This window comes from Podarcis muralis, chromosome 9 (assembly GCF_964188315.1).
Source record: "Podarcis muralis chromosome 9, rPodMur119.hap1.1, whole genome shotgun sequence".
Taxonomy (NCBI): domain Eukaryota; kingdom Metazoa; phylum Chordata; class Lepidosauria; order Squamata; family Lacertidae; genus Podarcis; species Podarcis muralis.
In genome coordinates, this window is record NC_135663.1 from 75295596 (window position 1) to 75317506 (window position 21911).

Here is a 21911-nt window from a genome sequence, read left to right on the forward strand (position 1 = left end):
GATGTTAAATAACTGTTCTCTCTTTACAGAAGCCATTACTGCTGTGGGCTCCTTCATCCTTAAAGCAAATGAGTTGCTTCAGTACGTATTCATCTAGATCGTCGGATGCAAAGCATTTTTAGACTTTGGTTTCCTGTTTAAATGTTGGGAGCAAAAGTTTGTTGTTGTCCAAAATACAATTTAATCTGTACAACTTAGTCATCGCCCTTCTGTGATGATCCTGACCAATATTTTGCTGTAAATATTCTGATAGTGCATAAGCAGCACTATGACTTTTCAGAATCCTAGAATCATAGAATCATAGAGTTGGAAGAGACCACAAGGGCCATCGAGTCCAACCCCCTGCCAAGCAGGAAACACCATCAGAGCACTCCTGACATATGGTTGTCAAGCCTCTGCTTAAAGACCTCCAAAGAAGGAGACTCCACCACACTCCTTGGCAGCAAATTCCACTGTCGAACAGCTCTTACTGTCAGGAAGTTCTTCCTAATGTTTAGGTGGAATCTTCTTTCTTGTAGTTTGGATCCATTGCTCTGTGTCCGCTTCTCTGGAGCAGCAGAAAACAACCTTTCTCCCTCCTCTATATGACATCCTTTTATATATTTGAACATGGCTATCATATCACCCCTTAACCTCCTCTTCTCCAGGCTAAACATGCCCAGCTCCCTTAGCCGTTCCTCATAAGGCATCGTTTCCAGGCCTTTGACCATTTTGGTTGCCCTCCTCTGGACACGTTCCAGTTTGTCAGTGTCCTTCTTGAACTGTGGTGCCCAGAACTGGACACAGTACTCCAGGTGAGGTCTGACCAGAGCAGAATACAGTGGCACTATTACTTCCCTTGATCTAGATGCTATACTCCTATTGATGCAGCCCAGAATTGCATTGGCTTTTTTAGCTGCCATGCTGTCAGGTTAGCAGAGGAAGGATGGAATATTCCATCCCTTCTCTCTTGACAGATGCAAAAAGGGACTGAATCCTGGACCTTATAATTGTTGCATAAAAATGAAGATTTCAGCAAGAAGTCTGCTAGAAGAGTGAAAGATCCCTCTCACTCTATAGAAGTGGAACAGCTTATCAAAAAGGTTGCAAGCTACTAACGTCTGATGAACATATTTATAAGGTTGCATTATATTAATGATATTGCAGTGATGACGTACCTTCCAGCGTGTGGAACTGCTCGCATGGAAGGAAATTCTAACGAGGGAGGTGGGCTTTAGAAACACCTTTCAGTCCGGGTAGCATTTGGAGTAGGTTTTAATGCCCTTTCTATTCTTTCTTTCTACAGAGTTATAGACAGCAGTATGAAGAACTTCAAAGCTTTTTTCCGGTGGCTATATGTAGGTGAGTTAAAATTGGTGCTAATGATATAAACCGGGGTTCAATTTCTGAAAAATAGAAACCTAGGCAGATGAAGGGGCAGGGCTAAATCTTATTCACTTATTAGCCACCAGGGAGCATGGTTAGTTCTACCGTAATTGGTTGGGTAAGGGGACGCGGGTGTCGCTGTGGTCTAAACCACTGAACCTCTTGGGTTTGCCGATCGGAAGGTTGGCAGTTTGAATCTCCACGTTGCTCTGTCCCAGCCCCTGCCAACCTGGGAGTTCGAAAGCACGCCAGTGCAAGTAGATAAATAGATACCATTGTGGTGGGAAGATAAACAGCATTTCTATGCACTCTGACTTCCATCATGGTTTCCTGTTGCGCCAGAAGCGGTTTAGTCCTGCTGGTCACATGACCCGGAAAGCTGTCTGTGGACAAACGCCGGCTCCCTCGGCCTGAAAGCAAGATGAGCGCCACAACCCATAGTCGCCTTTGACTGGACTTAACTGTCCAGGGGTCGTTTACTAGGTGACTCCACGTAGACAAGTCTTTACTTTTTTTCTCCTCAGAAATGAAAGGAAGCCACCCAACCAAAGTAAATAGGTTGCGTGGCTGCCTTTCATTTCTGAGGAGAAAAAAAGTAAAGACTTGTCCATGTGGAGTGGCCTAGTTCCCACCAACAGGGACATCATGAAATAGGGAATGCTATTCATTTCCTTTCTGAAGACAGCTTAGGGCTGTGGAGGGAAAGCCTTGGTCTCCCAGTATTTCCTTCCCACACCCAGAAGGGCTGGATTTTCAAGAAGAAGGAAAAGTGGAATGGAGAAAAGGGTGGGGGGCAGAATGGTTTTAAGTTTTCCACTTGGGGTGAGGGGGTTTAGGGGAGAGCAAGTTACTGTCCCTCTCCTCTTCCCAGAGCTGGCAATGTTGATAGGCCTTTTGAGTCTTAAATATTGTCCCTGAGCAGGTAGTCCTTTGTATTTTACATAAAGAGATACAGAAAAAAATAACCATCGCATGTTGTTGTTGCTGCCTTTGTGGCATTTTCAAGCGGGTATACAGTGGTACCTCGGGTTACATACGCTTCAGGTTACATACGCTTCAGGTTACACACTCCGCTAACCCAGAAATAGTGCTTCAGGTTAAGAACTTGGCTTCAGGATGAGAACAGGAATCGTGCTCCGGTGGCGCGGCAGCAGCAGGAGGCCCCATTAGCTAAAGTGGTGCTTCAGGTTAAGAACAGTTTCAGGTTAAGTACGGACCTCCGGAACGAATTAAGTACTTAACCTGAGGTACCACTGTAACTACTATGTTTTATCATTGCTGTATTTTGGTGAAATCTTCTCTTGTTTTGGAAGCGAGGGCAGTGGAATGGAAATTATTGTGCTGTCCTGGTAATCTTTTATTTTTTAATTTTTTCCAGCCATGCTGAGGATGTCAGAAGATCATGTACCTCCAGAGCTGAACAAGGTAGTATTTCTGTGCTCTGTCATGTATGTTCCATTTCCTACATGTATTTAAAGGCAATACCATTACACCCTATCAAATTAGAAATGTGCAACAACAACAAAAAAGGCAATCCAGTGATATCTAGCCCCCTTAACTAAATTAAATATTGACAAACAATAAAATTGACATGGTTGCTCACAGAGTATTATTGACATTTTAATGTTAATTAGGGTTGTGTTTTGTTGTTTGATCTGCTACTGTATAATTATTTTATATTCAGTAATTTTCATGTTCTTTTAAAGAGAAAGACTTTAATTTTGATGTTGCTGCTTGCAGAATTTTGGCAGCTGATTTTTAAAATGAGAATTTTTTCCCTCTTGTTTCTCAAAGATGACTCAGAAAGATATCACTTTTGTTGCTGATTTTCTTACTGAACATTTCAATGAGGTAAGTTTTTTTTTAATTTGACTGGCTACTGTGAGTAAATTATTACATTTGCACATGACCTAGCTGACTTTTTTGTTCTTTCAAGTGAAAGCAAACAGATACATCTGTTCAGGTCAGCAAAGGAGACCTGAATTTAGAAAACAGATTTCTGCTCATACATTTGAAGGGAGAAAGAAATGTGCATTTGGGTTATTGTGATTTGTTTATAAACCACCCTTCCTCCAGAGATCTCAGGGTGGTCTATAACACTATATAAACATAACTATAAAACATCTTAAAACAAAATAAAACTTGATAGTAATACAGATTAATGACAGAGAACATTTCAGACTCAAAACAGGTAAAACTATAGTGGCTCAGCTTTCGCCACAGCTTGAGGGAATAAATGTGCTTTTAAGAAGAATCTAGAAGACTTAAGTTACTACCAAGATTATATCCATGGTACTGGGGGGGGGGGGGATCTATAAAATGTTGCTATACAAATTGTTCTTAACACCTCACAGATTAAGTCAAATACACTTAGCAGTACCGAGTAAATGTTGAAGACACAATACACCTATTTTGGGGGGAGGATAATTTGTAATTTAAGCACAGAAATAATTGGATAACCCAATATGCCATTATTCAGTTATTGTAAGAACCCAGTACTGGAAGGGGACCTGGAAGTAACATTACATTTACTTTCTGCTGTGAGAGTACTTCTTGCAAAAGCTTGAACACAAATGCAACCCCTTTAGTTTCAGAATGGATTGGAAAAATGTGGATGCCTGGAATAATGACCAGACTGATGTACTATAGCAGAGAAAGTCATGAACGGATAGGGCAATGGTCTTTATTTTATTTTGGAATGATAACATTCCAGGGCAACATTTATCCGTGTAATCTATATAGTATAAAGTTGCTATATGTAGTATTTCTCAAATATATATACATGTGTGTTTCTGTTCTCTTAACTAGAATAATAAATCTACTGTATTTTTAAAAGGGTACCTAAAAGACAGTACTGAGGGGGCCAATCATACCCCAATCAGGAGGCAGTTCAATAATTTGGGTACCACTGTGGAGAAGGCTCTGTGCTATTTCACCACCAACTGCAGATCTCAAGGCCTGGGGGTATTTGGAAGCTAACTTGCCTCCTTCTGATACATATCCCACGAGGCTGTGATATAATTGAATGTGGGACCTTGGGAGTTAGCTATCTTAATAGTTCTTCACGTTTCCACTTAAAATAAAATATACATTGCATTCCATGTTTGTTTTTTGTTTTTTTAGGCACCTGAGCTCTACAATCGTAAAGGGAAATACTTTAATGTAGAAAGAGTTGGTCAGGTAATGAATCAAGTCTCTTTATTAAGACTGGGAGGTGGGCAAATGAGCTGCTGAAGGAAATATATTTTGCAGGTCGGAGCTAATGGCAGGGATAGCCTATCGCTCTGTAAAGCTACGTTCAGCATTCTGGAATCCGTTTAAGCAAATCAGAAGAATTTATGTGAATGAACGTGCTTCGCTGGCAAGCTTTTCCACTCCTTACTCTCAATATTATACAGTACAGTGGTGCCCCGCAAGACGAATGCCTCGCAAGATGAAAAACTCGCTAGACGAAAGGGTTTTCCGTTTTTTGAGTCGTTCTGCAAGACGAATTTCCCTATGGGCTTGCTTCGCAAGACGAAACGTCTTGCGAGTTCTTGCGAGTTTGTTTCCTTTTTCTTTAAGCCGCTAATAGCCGCTAAGCCGCTAATAGCCGTGCTTCGCAAGACGAAAAAACCGCAAGACGAAGAGACTCGCGGAACGGATTAATCTCGTCTTGCGAGGCAGGGATAGCCTATTGCTCTGTAAAGCCACGTTCAGCATTCTGGAATACGTTTAAGCAAATCAGATGAATTTATGTGAACGAATGTGCTTCACTGACAAGCTTTCCCACTCCTTACACTCAATATTTATAACAACATCCGGTAAATCGAAATAATATTGAGAACAAAAATAGGTGAGGGCCTTCAGACTATGCTAACGGGCTTCCTTGAGGCGTCTCACTGACTGCTGGCCTATATTGTGTGTTCCTCTGAACCCCCAGAATATGCATGAATTTTCTCAGTGCTGCCGTGTGGTTTAGAAATGTAACTGGCCTGGGGGATGCTGTCGGCTGTTGTGATGATGGCTGGGTACAAGTGGCTCCAGTTTGACGCATGTGTGACTTAAATGGTCCTTCATCAAAACGCTGTTCTTACCTATTTACATAACTCAGACACGGCAGAAACTGTCACATAATAATAATAATAATAATAATAATAATAATAATATAGTCATACCTTGGGTTGAAGTAGCTTCTGGATGAATATTTTCGGGTTGCGCTCCGCAGTGACCCGGAAGTAACGGAGCACGTTACTTCCAGGTTTCGCCGCATGCGCAGACGCGCAAAATGATGTCATGCGCAGAAGCGGCGAATCGCGACACGCGCAGACGCGGGTTGCGTTCGCTTTAGGATGCGAACGGGGCTCCGGAACAGATCCCGTTCACATCCAGAGGTACCACTGTAATAATTTATTATTTATACCCCACCCATCTGGCTGGGTTTCCCCAGCCACTTTGGGCGGCTGACAACCGAATATTAAAAACACAATACAGCATTAAACTACTCTGGAACCTTTGCAATGCGCGCCCCCTCCAGTTCTTCTCTGTTCTCTAGATGTGCAGGAACTCGGGGGGGGGGGTTCCATTTCTGACCTTTGCCTTGCATCACAGAAGTGATCTCATGAGTCACCCTCTTGCAGAAGAGTGTAAAAGATTAACAAAAGAGATCTGGGCTTGCCAATAGCTTAATAGCAGACCCAGATCTCCCCAGATAGCATTCGCAGAAGATGTACCACATTGCAAAGGATTGGTCATTCCATCCTACTTGATTTGCTCAGGGGGAAAGATCTCGTTGACTTTGGAGGAGTTTATTTCCTAGCAAGTATGCTTAGAATTGGGACGTGGATGGCGCTGTGGGTTAAACCACAGAGCCTAGGACTTGCCGATCAGAAGGTTGGCGGTACGAATCCCCACGACGGGGTGAGCTCCCGTTGTTCGGTCCCTGCTCCTGCCAACCTAGCAGTCCGAAAGCACGTCAAAGTGCAAGTAGATAAATAGGTACCGCTCCGGCGGGAAGGTAAACGGCGTTTCTGTGCGCTGCTCTGGTTTGCCAGAAGCGGCTTAGTCATGCCGGCCACATTACCCGGAAGCTGTACGCTGGCTCCCTCGGCCAATAAAGTGAGATGAGCACCGCAACCCCAGAGTTGGCCAGGGCTGGACCTAATGGTCAGGGGTCCCTTTACCTTTTTATGCTTAGAATTTCTGCCTTAACAGATTTGAAGAAAACATTGGGATTGCCAAAAGTCTTAAGAACAGAAGACATTTTATGTCCCCTGAAGGTTTTTTTAACAGCTCAGCCTCTGAGCAGCTGCAAAGATGAGGGTTCAAGTTGCAGGGAAAAGTAGCAAGCAGGAGGGAGGGAGAGTTATTCTTTTCTCCGAAAGATTTACAGTGACATTCTATAAATGACTTCTCAAAAGTATGTGTCATTGAACTCAGTGAGGCTTACTTCAGAGTAGACACTTGCAGAATTTCTCTGTAAATCCCTTGGTAAATTAAAAAGTTGTTTTGAGAGAACAGTAGTCCCCAAAAACTGTTTAAAAAAGCATTTACTATGTCAAAGTTAAGGAATACATAATTATACACAAGCACTTCCATTTACTCTGGATTCTTCATGAAGGAGAGTGAACAAATTGCTCATTTAATTACCATATATTTTGCTCTATAAGACTCACTTTTTCCCTCCTAAAAAGTAAGGGGAAATGTGTGTGTGTCTTATGGAGCGAATGCAGGCTGTGCAGCTATCCCAGAAGTCAGAACAGCAAGAGGGATTGCTGCTTTCACTGCGCAGCGATCCCTCTTGCTGTTCTGGCTTCTGAGATTCAGAATATTTTTTTCTTGTTTTCCTCCTCCAAAAACTAGGTGCGTCTTGTGGTCTGGTGCGTCTTTATAGAGCAAAAAATACGGTAACTCCTCACAATCACGAGAGTCTAGTTGTAGATGATAGTTTCATAGAGCAAAGGTTTATAACCATCTCTGATAAACTAAGATAACAGGTTATTTTGAGTAAACTGATTACTGGAAAATAAAACACATTCTAAGAAAAAGGTCACAAAACTTTCTTTAGTAGCTTATCTATTTGAAATCGGAAGGTCTGGTCATATTTTCCCAGCATCGTTGAGATATAAACTTGTCTTGTCTTGCTCTCCAGTATTTGAAAGATGAGGACGATGACCTCGTGTCCCCACCTAACACAGAAGGAAACCAGTGGTTTAACTTCCTCCAAAATAGCAACCATCTCAAAGGTACTTCATTCTCTTATTACCCGATGAGCTGAAGATGATGAGGCTGCAAGCATTGAAGTACAGTTGTTTAATATGGCACAGTATAGATTTAGCAATATGTGTTGTTCTTAGCAGGGACGCGGGTGGCGCTGTGGGTAAAAGCCTCAGCGCCTAGGGCTTGCCGATCGAAAGGTCGGCGGTTCGAATCCCCGCGGCGGGGTGCGCTCCCGTCGCTCGGTCCCAGCACCTGCCAACCTAGCAGTTCGAAAGCACCCCCGGGTGCAAGTAGATAAATCGGGACCGCTTACTAGCGGGAAGGTAAACGGCCTTCCGTGTGCGGCTCTGGCTCACCAGAGCAGCGATGTCACGCTGGCCACGTGACCCGGAAGTGTCTGCGGACAGCGCTGGCCCCTGGCCTATAGAGTGAGATGGGCGCACAACCCTAGAATCTGTCAAGACTGGCCCGTATGGGCAGGGATACCTTTACCTTTACCTTTACTATTGTTCTTAGCAAGTGTGTTTGTTCAAAAGGGGAAGGCAGTTGAGGTGGAACTGCCAAACTAAATCACCCAGTCCTTCCATTTAAACATTTCATTCAGTCTCTGTAATATAATCTTAGGTTGCTTTTTCACCAATAACTGATTTCTTTAGATGAAATTGTGACATTTGAATGTGAATTTCATTTCCACCAGTTGGATGTATCTAGCACAGACACAACCCTAAGAAGTATGCTGTACCAAAATATTTTCCTTTCAGAACCCAGTTTTTGACATCCTGTTTTCACAGTGAGCACTCAGGGCTGATTTCCCTAAGAATGGATCGGTTTGATCTTCTTGCAGTCCATGGGACTCTCAAGAGTCTCCTCCAGCACCATAATTCAAAAGCATCAATTCTTCGGCGATCAGCCTTCTTTATGGTCCAGCTCTCACTTCCATACATCACTGCTGGGAAAACCGTAGCTTTAACTATACAGACCTTTGTTGGCAATGTTTGCCTTAATAGGAGTGAATTGGGGAAACAGCGTTTCTGTTCACAGGTCCATCTAACTTCATCCAAGCGTAATTAATTGGCCTCTTTATTTCCAGAAAGCCCGTTGCTGTTTCCATACTACCCTCAGAAGTCCTTGCATTTTGTCAAAAGGCGGATGGAGGGAATTATCGACCAGTGCCTACAAAAGCCGGCTGTAAGTATTCGGTCGTTGGTCGGGTTTGAGTTTCGGCAAGCAACGCCGTTCTCATCTGTTTTTAAAAGCAGGTTGCAAGAATGAAGTTGCCCTCTGCGGAATCCGTTGGCCGAAATGCCAAAGTTGCAGGTGATGGCTTGCCCACGCCCTGTTTCCTGCTAAGTAGACTCGCTGGGGTTCAAACTCCCAGATTTGTAGCATTAATAGATTCCCTCCCCCTAAAAATAAAAAGCAGTATAGAAATGAAATCATTATTAATAATAGCATCCTGCATTTTAAGTAAGAGAGTCTGAAGTCTCTTCTTCATGGCCCAGAATTATAGAGCAATAATGTTAAGTCCTCCACAGATTATGGCTTAATGGTTTTAACTTGGGTGGGTGTTGGTTATTTGGAGTGGGGTGGTTTTAAATTGTTATTAATTGTTATATATCATTTTGTATTTGTATTTTTTTCCATAAGGCTGATCAATACTCTACAGCCATTTAAATGTGCTTGTGGGAGGGGGGGTTTATTGTTTTGTTGCTTCTGTTTTGACTCTTTACTTGTGTTTTTACCTCATATTTTTTTCCTGCGAACCATCCTGAGATCTTGTGATGAAGGGTGGTAAATAAGAATAATAGTATGCCCAGGACTGTTGCCAGCATTTAGGCAAACAGCAGCTGGATCTGGCCTTAAGATTTCCATTCTTTTTATGCATGCGAAAGAAGGACGAGATTCAGATAGCAAAACCACTAGAATTCACAGCATTGCATAAACTTGAAACCTCCTTTCTTGTTGTTGTTACCTAGATTGTGTCCTGTGGGCAGTCAGCTTCCGCTGTGTTTGTTTTGAATGCTAGAATAATAATCTCACAGGGCTTAAAACATACATGGGTTCTATCTACTCTTGCATTCACAGTCCTGGGCCAAATTTGCTCTTTCCGTATCGGTGGGTGTGTTGCTGCGACTAATGTATTTTTCGCTCTATAGGACGCACCGGACCATAGGATGCACCGGACCATAGGAGGGGGAGAACAGGGGGAAAAAAATTCTCCCCCTCTCTGCTCAGCGACCCTTCAGCAAAGTGGCAGGAGAAGCGGAGCCCCTTCCATTTCTCCTCCCGCTTTGCTGAAGGGGCGCTGCGCAGAGGGAAAGCTGTGCAGCACCTCTCCAGCAAAGTGAAGCCTGGAGAGCAAGAGGGATTGGTGTGCACCGACCCCTCTCGCTCTCCAGGCTTCAGACGGCTATCCGCAAGCCTTTGGAGCACAGCTGGAACTCCTGCTGCGCTCCGAAGGCTTGCGGATAGCTGCCTGAAGCCCCCAGAGCGCAGTGGGAGTTCCCTGCGCTCCGGGGGCTTCAGGTGGCTTCAGCGAAAGCAACACGAAGCCTCTGGAACGCGGGGGGAGCTCTCCCTCTGTGCTTTGGAGGCTTCGCGTTGCTATCGCTGAAGCCAAGGAGCCTGCATTCGCTCCGTAGGACATACATACATTTCCCCTTCATTTTTGGAGGGGAAAAAGTGCGTCCTATAGAGCGAAAAATACGGTAATTTCTCCCAACTGCTTTAATGCTTTTCGTCCTTCTCTCTAGGATGTGGTTGGAAAATCCGTGCATGAAGCGTTTTGTATGCCTTTGTACAAAGCATCCAAAAGGTAGGGCTTTTGCAATAAGGAATAGCTTTTCCCCAGTTTGACTTAGAACAAAATGTTGGAAGTGCTGGAGTATTGCTTCTGAGTTTACCAGCCACGTTGTCTTCCAGGATTCTCCATTCTCTCTTTCCTATTGTTTCCTCCCATCAGTAAGTCACCATTCTGTACCCACTGAGCATGCTCAGTCTTCATGGGACTATTTGTGGGTTTGGTAGTCAAGTGTGCCAGTGTGGTGTAGTGATTAAGAGCGGTAGACTCGTAATCTGGTGAACCGGGTTCGCTTCCCTGCTCCTCCACATGCAGCTGCTGGGTGACCTTGGACTAGTCGCACTTCTTTGAAGTCTCTCAGCCCCACTCACCTCATAGAGTGTTTGTTGTCAGGGAGGAAGGGAAAGGAGATTGTTAGCCGCTTTGAGACTCCTTCAGGTAGTGATAAAACGGGATATCAAATTCAAACTCTTATTATTATTATTATTATTATTATTCAATATTTTTCTGAAGTTTTTAAAATTGTTTTTGGTATTATTATTGTCATTATTATTATTATTATTATTATTATTATTATTATCATCATCATCTATTCCCCGCCCATCTGGCTGGGTTTCCCTAGCCACTCTGGGTGGCTTCCAACAAAACACTAAAATACAATAACCTATTAAACATTAAAAGCTTCCCTAAAGAGGGCTGCCTTCAGATCTTCTAAAAGTCTGGAAGTTGTTTTTCTCTTTGACATCTGGTGGGAGGGTGTTCCACAGGGTGGGTGCCACTACCGAGAAGGCCCTCTGCCTGGTTCCCTGTAACTTGGCTTCTCACAGTGAGGGAACCGCCAGAAGGCCCTTGGTGCTGGATCTCAGCGTCCGGGAAGAACGTTGGAGGTGGAGACGCTCCTTTAGGTATACTGGACCAAGGCCGTTTAGGGCTTTAAAGGTCAGCACCAACACTTTGAATTGTGTTGACCTAATACTTCCCTCTTGCCGATGCTGCTCACATGAGGACGTACTCTGAGAATGAATCTGCTATTCGCATATAGGATTTGCATATCATGCTATGTAAAATACGTTTTTAGTGTTGTACACTGCCCTCGGAATTAAATAATAAATATTGTTCTCATGTTCTTCTTTCTTTTCCACTTTAGTGAGGATCCAACATCTCAGCTCTTCAAGTTGCCCTTTTTGTGAGCATGAAACTATTTTTTCTACAATCTATTCACCATCTGTTACGGTTTATTTTTTACTTACGGGTATTCAAATTATCATTGCAGGTGGAATGATAAATCATCCAATTTGCATTACGTTTTGTTCACGATGTTAGAAAGCTCCATTTCTAAAATATACATATTGAGGAGGCATACAGACACTTCAAGGTATGATGGAGTAAAAGGTATATTTTAAGCTTTCCGGTGGATTTGTTTTAATTTTTTTGCTTACATCTAGATGTAGTTCTGCAAAGCCACTTTCATTGCATAACACAGGCCTAGATAACAATTTCATTGATTGATTTAGCTGTGCATTTTCACATATCATGTAATGTCTGTGTAAAATGCCAAAGATTTGGTTCATATGGTAATTTTTTCCATCTTAGGTCTGCTGATAATGGGCTACTCGCTGTTGATTTTGGAAATTTTCTAAACAGCAGTATTAATGAAAATTCAGGAACAAGGTTGGTATATCTAAAAATGCCTAACTTTCAAAAGCTAGCCAGATAGTAACGTCACCAAATTATGCAGTGGTACCTTGGTTCTCAAACTTAATTCGTTCCAGAAGTCCATTCCAAAACCAAAACGTTCCAAAGCCAAGGCGCGCTTTCCCATAGGAAGTAATGCAAAACGAATTAATCCGTTCCAGACTTTTAAAAACAACCCCTAAAACAGCAATTTAACATGAATTTTACTATCTAACGAGACCATTCATCCATAAAATGAAAGCAATAATCAATGTACTGTACTATAAAATAAATAAGACAGTATTGTAGATGATAAAAATGAAAATTTAATTTTTTTCTTCCTTGCACTGATGATAGTCATTGTTTGGATAGGGGGCTTTTATCCATTTCCACAGTCAAATCAGTAGCTGAGCTGGGTTCCACACAGTCACAAAAACAAATTAACCCCAAAAGCCTCAAAACCAAAAATTCAAAATAAATAGCAAAAACACCAAACTTAATTCTGGAAGTCCGTTTGACTTCTGAAATGTTTGAAAACCAAGGTGCAGTTTCTGATTGGTGCAGGCACCCCAGAAACAATTGCTGACAACCGCATCGGACGTTCGGCTTCCAAAAATCGTTCAGAAACCGGAATACTTCTGGGTTTTCGGAGTTTGAGAACCAAAAGCGTTTGAGAACCAAAGCATTTGAGAACCAAGGCGTTTGAGAACCAAGTTACCAGTGTAACTTGATTAGGCATAGGAAGCCCCTTGATTCTAGAAAAGAAGGATGGCAAGATTTTAGGGAATGATCAATGTTTTGTTCTGAGCTGCTTGCAAACGTTTGTTCTGATGTAGGCCACATTGACCATTGGCCATAGTTAGTCATAAGCAGTGACTTACCATAAATAGGCGAACCGCACATGCTTTGCTCTTCTTCCCTAGCAGTGGGAGGAAACAAACCACAATCCTTGACTTAATGTTACCTAAATTGTGTCACATAAGCCACAAGAACCATCGAATCCTGGAACTGTAGAGTTGAAAGGAACCCCGAGGGTGATCTAGTCCAAATCTCTGCGACGCAGGAATCTTTTGCCCAACACGGGATTCGAACCCACAGCCCTGAGATTAAGAGGCTCCTGCTGTACTTCCTGAACTATCCCACTTCTCCCCTTGGCTACAGAAAGTGGGTTGTTGGAGGCGAAACAAACCGCAGTCTCTGGCTTGTGGTGGCCGGAGATCATGATGCTATAGCAAAATATCCAGTAAAACAGCAGGAGGGCTTTGCGGTATTGCAGCAAAATACATTTCCGCACTGAATGGTTTTCTTGGTGTGTGTGGCGATCACACACAGGGCCCCCGGACATTTGACGGTCTATTGACCCCGTGCCGCCACTGTGATTGCTTTTTCCGCTGCCACCACCCCGTATCTCACGGGGACACACGGAGTCCAGTCAGTTGTTAACATAAACAAATAATCAAGTTTATTTTTAAATGCAGGAGCAAACTTATGGTTACAGTTAATTTTACTTGGCAGTTTCTTATTCTTAGTTCCTAACAACTCGAAACTGATTATTCCAACTATCTATCTGACTCCACCTAACAATTCCTCTCACTCTCTCACAATACAACTCTACCAACCCACACCTAAACCTCCCTCTTCCTTCTTCAACTCCCAAACCTCAACTCAACTGACTTTCAAAACCTCCCACTCTAACTTTTATTCCCCCCTTGCATTCTCACTGGCCAATCACATCACACCTATTTTAACCCTTTCCTTATGACCCATCCTAGGAGGCAAACGCCATAGTGTGCATCACTTCCTTGACCACAAATAGAATTCTTTCGCCTTATCTTGCTTATAGTTGTTACAGTTGCCTCGATGCCCATTTCTACGACGACGAAACGATCACGGTAATCCTTGCGGAGAACTCAGAGCAAGAGGGAAAGGAGAGGATTTTGGCCCAGTTGCCATTGTCATCCGTATATACCGAGGAAAACCGGGGTTTGGAATTCAGCTGGAATTCCGCTCAAAGGTACGGATTGGACTTCCAGATTTTATCTTAATCCTTTTGCTCCATTTCCAGTGCCTCCTTTTCTTTTGGTAACCAAGCGTTAAGAAGGATGCAGGCTATTAGAAACGGCTGAACTGAAACTGCGCATTCCCAAGTACAGTGGTACCTCGGGTTAAGTACTTAATTCGTTCCGGAGGTCCGTTCTTAACCTGAAACTCTTCTTAACCTGAAGCACCACTTTAGCTAATGGGGCCTCCTGCTGCTGCTGCGCCGCCGCTGCGCGATTTCTGTTCTTATCCTGAAGCAAAGTTCTTAACCTGAAGCACTGTTTCTGGGTTAGCGGAGTGTGTAACCTGAAGCATATGTAACCTGAGGTACTACTGTAAATGGCAAAATGTTGTTCCTCTTAGGTCAAGCGTGGCTCTAACTTTCCTAAATGCCCTTGTAGGTAGTTCTTTAAGCAGCTTCCTTGTACATACTGTATTTTTCTGTGTATAAGAAGCCCCCATGTATAAGACGCCTCCTATTTTTAGGGACTTGAATTTAAGAAAATTGGGGGGAGATCGCACTGTGTATAAGACGACCCACAGTTTTTCACATAATTTTAATGTTAAAAAACCTAGTCTTATACAGTGGGACCTCGGGTTAAGTACTTAATTCGTTCCGGAGGTCCGTTCTTAACCTGAAACTCTTCTTAACCTGAAGCACCGCTTTAGCTAATGGGGCCTCCTGCTGCTGCCACGCCGGCAGAGCACGATTTCTGTTCTCATCCTGAAGCAAAGTTCTTAACCTGAGGTACTATTTCTGGGTTAGCGGAGTCTGTAACCTGAAGTGTCTGTAACCTGAAGCGTATGTAACCCGAGGTACCACTGTACACGGAAAAGTACGGTAACTTGCACTATTGGGGCAATATCCAAGTAACTCATTCCGTTGGTGCAAGGATTTTCATTAGCGCAACAGAACTTTCTCCCCATGTACCCTCTATTCTGGGTTCCCCCACCCCCAGCACTCTGGAGCAGATTTGGAGAGGTTGTGAGACACACATGGGGAGAAGGGGGAAGATTTCTGTTGCACAAGCGGAAATTCTTGTGTTGATGGAATGTCTTAGTTGGATGGCTGCCCCATTGTCTCAGGTAGACAATTTTGCGAAACCTGAGATTTAGAGCTGAACATGCGCTGAAAATAAATACTAATAATAAATTTTTTTTATATCCCGCCCTCCCCAGCCGAAGCCGGGCTCAGGGCGGCTAACAACAATAAAAAAATACAAAAGTACAGCACAAACAAACACTCTAAAATCATTCATTATAAAATTAATTATAAAATTATAAAATAAAGCTGGCGATGTGTGCATGCATAATTCTGCAACATTTGCACTCTCCTGCCAGCAGCGTTGAGAGATTTGGCAACTGTGTAAGAATTAGCTGAGCATTCATGAGAACGTAAAATACGTACCGGCCTAACTTACCCGGTCATTGTAAAAAGATAGAACTGAGGTTCATTTCACTTTGAATATTCTAAGCACTGTATAAATGATAACTGCTGTTACATTAAGCTGCCCTGTTGGAACTCTGGGCCTATTTCTCATCCATTAGTATATTGTTTCCCCTTACATTTTATTTTCAGCTTCTTTCAAAAGCATGCAGAGAAATCAGAGTCTTAAGAGGTGGTTTGGGCAAAAATGGCAGAGGAGGAAATTCAGTGACAAAGATGTACCGTATTTTTCGCTCTATAAGACGCACTTTCCCCCTCCTAAAAAGTAAGGGGAAATGTGTGTGTCTTCTGGAGCGAATGCAGGCGGGAGGCTCTGCTCAGCGCTCCCTTTAAAGAGCCGCGTGGAGCATGTGTGTGGCTCTTGGGGGCTTTTCCCCGAGGGGGGAGAAGGGCTCCGGTCGCTCTTTAAAGGGAGTGCGGCTCTTGGGGGAGCCTTAGCTGTGCGCAGCCCCTCCCGGGCAGGGGATGAAGGCTCCCCTTGCCCAGGAGAGGCTGCGCGCGACTGAGCTTAGCTGCTCAGCCTCTCCCGGGCAGGGGAGCCTTCATCCCACTGCCCGGGAGAGGGTTCGGCGGCTATCCCATAAGCCAGGACAGCAAGCGATATCACTGCACAGCAATCCTTCTTGCTTTCCTGACTTCTGGGTTTCAGAATTGTTTTTTCCTTGTTTTCCTCTTCCAAAAACTAGGTGCGTCTTATGGTCTGGTGCGTCTTATAGAGCGAAAAATACGGTATGTGATGAAATCTAGGTCATGCACTAAAGCAGGCATCCCCAACCTTCAGCCCTCCAGATGTTTTGGACTACAATTCCCATCATCCCTGGCCACTGGTCCTGTTAGCTAGGGATCATGGGAGTTGTAGGCCAAAACATCTGGAGGGCCGAAGGTTGGGGATGCATGGAGTGAAGTCTCAAATTTCCATTTGGAGTTAAAAAGGAATTTGTAGTCTTAGCATCTTTCTTCGCTGGTCTTAACTAGATTGGATATGCAATGTGAGGACATTCCTACACAGTCTGTCACCATCGAGGGTCAGTGGAGGGTGTTGGAGAACATGAAAGCCCAGTATGTTGCTGTAAATGGCATCCGAAAAGTTTCCTGTGTGGTGAGTATCCCATGGACAGATTTTGCATTTGACCCGTTGACAGGATGGTTCGTTGTATGTTTAACCAGTAATAAGCACCACTGTGTTGACTGGGAGTCGTTCTCAAGTCATTTTGTATAGGACTGCAGTCCTTGTTTTTATGGGGTCGTGAGTGAAGATATTGGACGACTTCTTCAGCAATCAAGAGCGTTAACCTATAAAGTAAAATTAGTTCAGTTATCCTCTCTATTGGTACAGGAACAGTATTCTCCTGCAGTGAGAACAAAATTTATTGGCTATTGCTCTGCAAATGCTTTTTATGTACGGTTGAAGTGATGTATTGTATTTCTTTGATTTTGACGTTTTATGATCATTGTACTACATTTTTTAATCAGAAATTGTTACAGTTTTCACAACACAATAAAATTATATCAAGAACAAATGAAATGAAAAGGAAGAAAGAGAAACGACAAAAGAAAAGAGAGGAAGGCAGAGGAAGGAAGAAAAGAGAGGAGAAATAGACAATAGATATAAACACATAATTATATACAGTGGTACCTCAGTTTTCGAGCATCTCTGAAGCCAAATGTTTCGGTTTTTGAACGCCGAAAACCCAGAAGTAATTGCTTCCGTTTTCGAATGCTTTTCAGAAGCTTCCACTGAGTTTTTCCCCAATTTTCCCCATTGAAATTGCAGACTGCCCTTTGCACCTCGGTTTTCAAACGGTCTTCTGGAACAGTTTGAAAACCGAGGTACCACTGTGTATATATCCCTCTATTCTAATTCTACCCTAATCTTCGGTCCACATGCAAAGGAGTGAGTCTTCCCAGCTCCCACCTGGGAATTTTCCTCAGTCTCACAGCCTGAGAAAAACCCACTCTTGCCTGCCTCCCTCACGCACCCCTCCCTTCTGACCGCCACTTATATGTAGGTAACTTATTTTATGTAAATTACATTAATAGAGCAATATCAGAAAATAACAATCATAAAAAACAAAGAAAGAGAAAAGGAAAAAGAAAAAAACAGATTAAAAGATAAAAGAAACTTTCACTTCCCTGTCTGCCAATCATTTGTATATCAATTATTCAAAATATTTAACATATTTTCTTTTAATAGCCTTTATTAAGAGAAAATAGCCTTTATTAGCCTTTAATAGCCTTCTTTTCTAGCCTTTATAGGCATAAGTTAAAACAGTAAAGTCATAAAATCATCCAAAGTCATCCAAATACATTGATAATCCAAACACATACAATATATAATCATATACAATATACAATAGATAATCATATACAATATACATATAATACATATAATAATATAATACTTGTACATATAATAGATAAACATATACAGTAGATAATCACCAATGAATAAATCAGGCAACTTTAGATTTAGCTTTAAAGATCTCAGCTAAGTAATAATAATAATAATAATTTATCATTTATACCCCGCCCATCTGGCTGGGCTTCCCCAGCCACTCTGGGCGACTTCCAACTAAATATTAAAATACAGTAATGCATCAACCATTAAAAGCTTCCCTAAACAGGGCTGCCTTCAGATGTCTTCTAAAAGTCTGGTAGTTGTTCTCTTTGACATCTGGTGGGAGGGCGTTCCACAGGGCGGGTGCCACTACTGAGAAGGCCCTCTGCCTGGTTCCCTGTAGCTTTGCTTCTCGCAGCGAGGGAACCGCCAGAAGGCCCTCGGAGCTGGATCTCAGTGTCTGGGCTGGACGATGGAGTTGGAGATGCTCCTTCAGGTATACTGGGTTGAGGCCGTTTAGGGCTTTAAAGGTCAGCACCAACACTTTGAAACCCCGAAACAATATTGTACTATATGTTGTACTATGTTTTGAACGTTTATATTTTTGTCGCTGCCTTGGATGGGCTTGGCCCATAAAGGCAGCTATCGGATCAGTAAAATAAGACCTATCTTTAAAATGTTCCCTTAGCTAAGTTCGAACCTCCGGCACATCCGAGTGTTTGAAATGGACGTGGAAGATGATGGAGAGGCGGAGGAGGAGGAAGAGGAAGAAATGGTCCCCCAGGCAAGCGCGGGCGAAGAGGAGCCCCGCCCGTCTACGAGCAACCAGGAAGAGAGCGTCCTTGCTGGCTCTGCTGAATTAGCAGATGAAACAGGAGAACAGGAATCGAGTCTCAATGCGTGAGACAAATCTCCCGGTTCCCTGGCTGCAGGTGGGCGAAACGCTGGCCATAAACCATTCTTAGGGGAATTACCGTATGTTTCGCTCTATAGGACGCCCTTTCCCCCCTCCAAAAATGAAGGGGAAATGTGTTTGCGTCCTATGGAGCGAATGCAGGGGGGAGGCAGGCAGGAAAAGCCCCCCAAAGCCTCACACAAGCTCCGCGCGGCTCTTGCGGGCTTTTCCTCAGGAGGGAGAAGGGACTGACGCAGCCAGTCAGTGCCTTTCCCCTCCTCATAGAAAAGCGGCTCCTGTGGGCTTTTGCGGGAGGTGGGGGTATTGCCATAGCTGCGTGCAGCCTCTCCCTGCCGGAGAGGGTGCGCGGGGCTAAAGAAGCCATAGCCGTGCTCAGCCTCCCCTAGCTGGAGAGGTTGCGTGCGGCTATGGCAGAAGCCAAGACAGTGAGTGGGATGCGTTCTGCTCGCTGTCTTAGCTTCTTTGCTCTTTGGGGCTGGGGGGGGTGGGACCCGGGCTTCACCGGTAGCCCCGAGAAGCTCGCGGAGTAGCGGGAAGGCTGCACGCCTTTCCGCTGCTACCCGACCTGCTCTTCGGGGCTGGTGGTGGGCTTCCCTCCGCCAGCCCCAAAGAGCAGGTCGAAAGGAACAGTGAAGGGTTGCCTTCACTGAAGCCTGGAGAGCGAGAGGGGTCGGTGCGCACGGACCCCTCGCGCTCTCCAGGCTTCCAAGGTAGCCGCCTGAAGGCGACTGAACGCACCTTGAACGGCACCTTGTTTTAGAGGGGGAGAACAAGGGGGGGGGAATTCTCCCCCTCTCTGTGTGGCGCCTCCTGCCGCTTCGCTGAAGGGGCGCTGGGCAGAGAGGGGGAGAATTTTTTTTCTTGTTCTCCCTCCTCTAAAACAAGGTGCGTCCTATGGTCGGGTGTGTCCTATAGAGCGAAAAATACGGTAGCTTGTACAGGAGCTGCATGCTGGTGCTTGTGTCTTAAGCCTAATTTTGATCTTCCCTTCCTGGAGCAGGGGAAGAAACCACCGAATGGCTGGATTAGCACCCCCGATTATGCTTCGTTTAGGAGAAAACAGACCATAAGCACCAGTAGGGATGTGACACGAAACCACTTCTCCACTCCAGGAAGAGGAAAAGGGAGCTGGGAGGGCCTGAAATGCAGGCAGATCTCATGCACAAACTCAGTTCCCTGACCTATTTGATGGCCAGTGTTTCTGTCCTGGCTCTTACATGTTGGAGAGAAAAAGGAGGAGTGTGGCTTTATTCTCCCAGACTACCGTATTTTTCGCCCTATAGGACACACTTTCCCCCCTCCAAAAACGAAGGCGAAATGTGTGTGCGTCCTATGGGGCGAATGCAGGCTTCAGGAAGCTATCCGCAAGCCTGCGGAGCCCGGCGGGAACTCCCGTGGCCTCCGAAGGCTTGCGGATAGCTGCCTGCAGCCCGAAGCCCGGGGAGCGCGGCACTGTGCACCCCAGGCTTAGGGCAGCTATCCGCAAGCCTGCGGCGCCCGGCGGGAGTTCCTGCCGGGCGCTGCAGGCTTGCGGATAGCTGCCCTAAGCCCGGGGTGCGCAGCGGGCTACAGCCCCGTGCTCCCCGGGCTCTCGGATAGCAGCAAGCTCCGGGAGCGATAGTGAGGGTGAGCGCAACCTCGCCATCGCTCCCGGACCCCCAGCCCCGAGGCTAAAAACGAAGCCAAGACATCCCGCTCACTGTCATGGCTTCTTTGCTCTTTGGGGCTTGGGGAAGAAATAAATCCCCCCCCTTTATTCTCCCCCCCCCAAATAAAATAAGTGCGCCTTATGGGCCGGTGCGCCCTATAGGGCGAAAAATATGGTAGTTTATAAAAGGCTTTTGTGGGTATGGAAGCATCCCTGACTCTTCCTTTCTTTTTGCAGTGCTCCTTCTTGCTTCTGAGTTGCCTGAATAAGTGCTGGAAGAAACACCCGCAACTGCAGCCAGTTCATCCTGCAAACACATATCTACCCTTTAAACTTAAGACAGTGTTATGGTTCTAATGCTTCCCTTCCAGTCCCACTGCAACATGAGAAATGGGCTTTAAACTTGGCGTTTTCTGTATTTCTAATGGATGGTAAATTAAACAGTGATATTTTTTCTGTAGTGACGGTGTTGCGGTTTGTGCTTTCGATTCCACGTTTTACTAATTTGTAGTTTAGGTCTGTGGTTCCCAGCGTGGGGCACATTTGATTTTTTAGGGGGGCAATTGGAAGCCAGGTTAATGGCCTTTTAGGCTTTCTCCATGTGAATAGGAGTTCACTGTTTGAATAATAAGAATTATATGTCACACAGGGGGGTGGGTATCAGGATTTTAGAGATGCTTAGCTGGGGCATGGCCAAAAGTTGGGAACCACTGGTCTAGGTGTTTTCCAAATCTAATTTATAGCCTAAGGTGGGTGGTTTTTTTAAAAGCTTTCAAATGTGGAACAAAAATCTATAAAACAATGAAATGTTTGCCTGTTGCAAAAAGTGTTTTAAGAAGAAGAAGTGGAGTTTGAATTTGATATCCCGCTTTATCACTACCCTAAGGAGTCTCAAAGCGGCTAACATTCACCTTTCCATTCCTCCCCCACAACAAACACTCTGTGAGGTGAGTGGGGCTGAGAGACTTCAGAGAAGTGTGACTAGCCCAAGGTCACCCAGCAGCTGCATGTGGAGGAGCAGGGAAGTGAACCCGGTTCACCAGATTACGAGTCCACCACTCTTAACCGCTACACCACACTGGCACACTTGACTACCAAACCCACAAATAGTCCCATGAAGACTGAGCATGCTCAGTGGGTACAGAATGGTGACTTACTGATGGGAGGAAACAATGGGAAAGAGAGAATGGAGAATCCTGGAAGACAACGTGGCTGGTAAACTCAGTATCAATACCGCTCTTAACCACTACACCACGCTGGCTCTCTTTACTGTTATTTTAGGATGTACCACATGCACATTAAGCAGAACCAGTCTTCTGCAAAAGCAGAGAACTTTTAGCAGTATTTTCTAAAACATCATTCCAGAACTTTGGTTTACTGGACCTTCTACTATTTGTGCTCTCCCCCCAGGTCTGCAGAGAAAGTGGTCATGTTACATTATGATTTATTTAATATATGATGATGATGATGATGATGATGATGATG

General features: G+C 44.4%; 1 protein-coding gene across 3 annotated transcripts in view; it reads left to right on the forward strand.

Moving 5' to 3' along the window:
• ANAPC4 (anaphase promoting complex subunit 4) overlaps nucleotides 1–20886 on the forward strand; it is a 38577-nt gene extending 17691 nt beyond the window's left edge. For all 3 annotated transcript variants that reach the window (XM_077934433.1, XM_028743459.2, XM_028743460.2), the window contains 15 exons: nucleotides 30–81; nucleotides 1286–1341; nucleotides 2744–2790; nucleotides 3160–3216; nucleotides 4489–4545; nucleotides 7496–7589; nucleotides 8654–8751; nucleotides 10317–10378; nucleotides 11511–11549; nucleotides 11637–11738; nucleotides 11957–12034; nucleotides 13881–14051; nucleotides 16500–16623; nucleotides 18551–18794; nucleotides 20664–20886. In XM_077934433.1, the coding sequence (XP_077790559.1) occupies nucleotides 30–81; nucleotides 1286–1341; nucleotides 2744–2790; nucleotides 3160–3216; nucleotides 4489–4545; nucleotides 7496–7589; nucleotides 8654–8751; nucleotides 10317–10378; nucleotides 11511–11549; nucleotides 11637–11738; nucleotides 11957–12034; nucleotides 13881–14051; nucleotides 16500–16623; nucleotides 18551–18766 (1253 nt within the window). In that variant the 3' untranslated portion in view covers nucleotides 18767–18794; nucleotides 20664–20886. The remainder of the gene's footprint in view (nucleotides 1–29; nucleotides 82–1285; nucleotides 1342–2743; nucleotides 2791–3159; nucleotides 3217–4488; nucleotides 4546–7495; nucleotides 7590–8653; nucleotides 8752–10316; nucleotides 10379–11510; nucleotides 11550–11636; nucleotides 11739–11956; nucleotides 12035–13880; nucleotides 14052–16499; nucleotides 16624–18550; nucleotides 18795–20663) is intronic.
• The last annotated feature ends 1025 nt before the right edge of the window (nucleotides 20887–21911 follow it).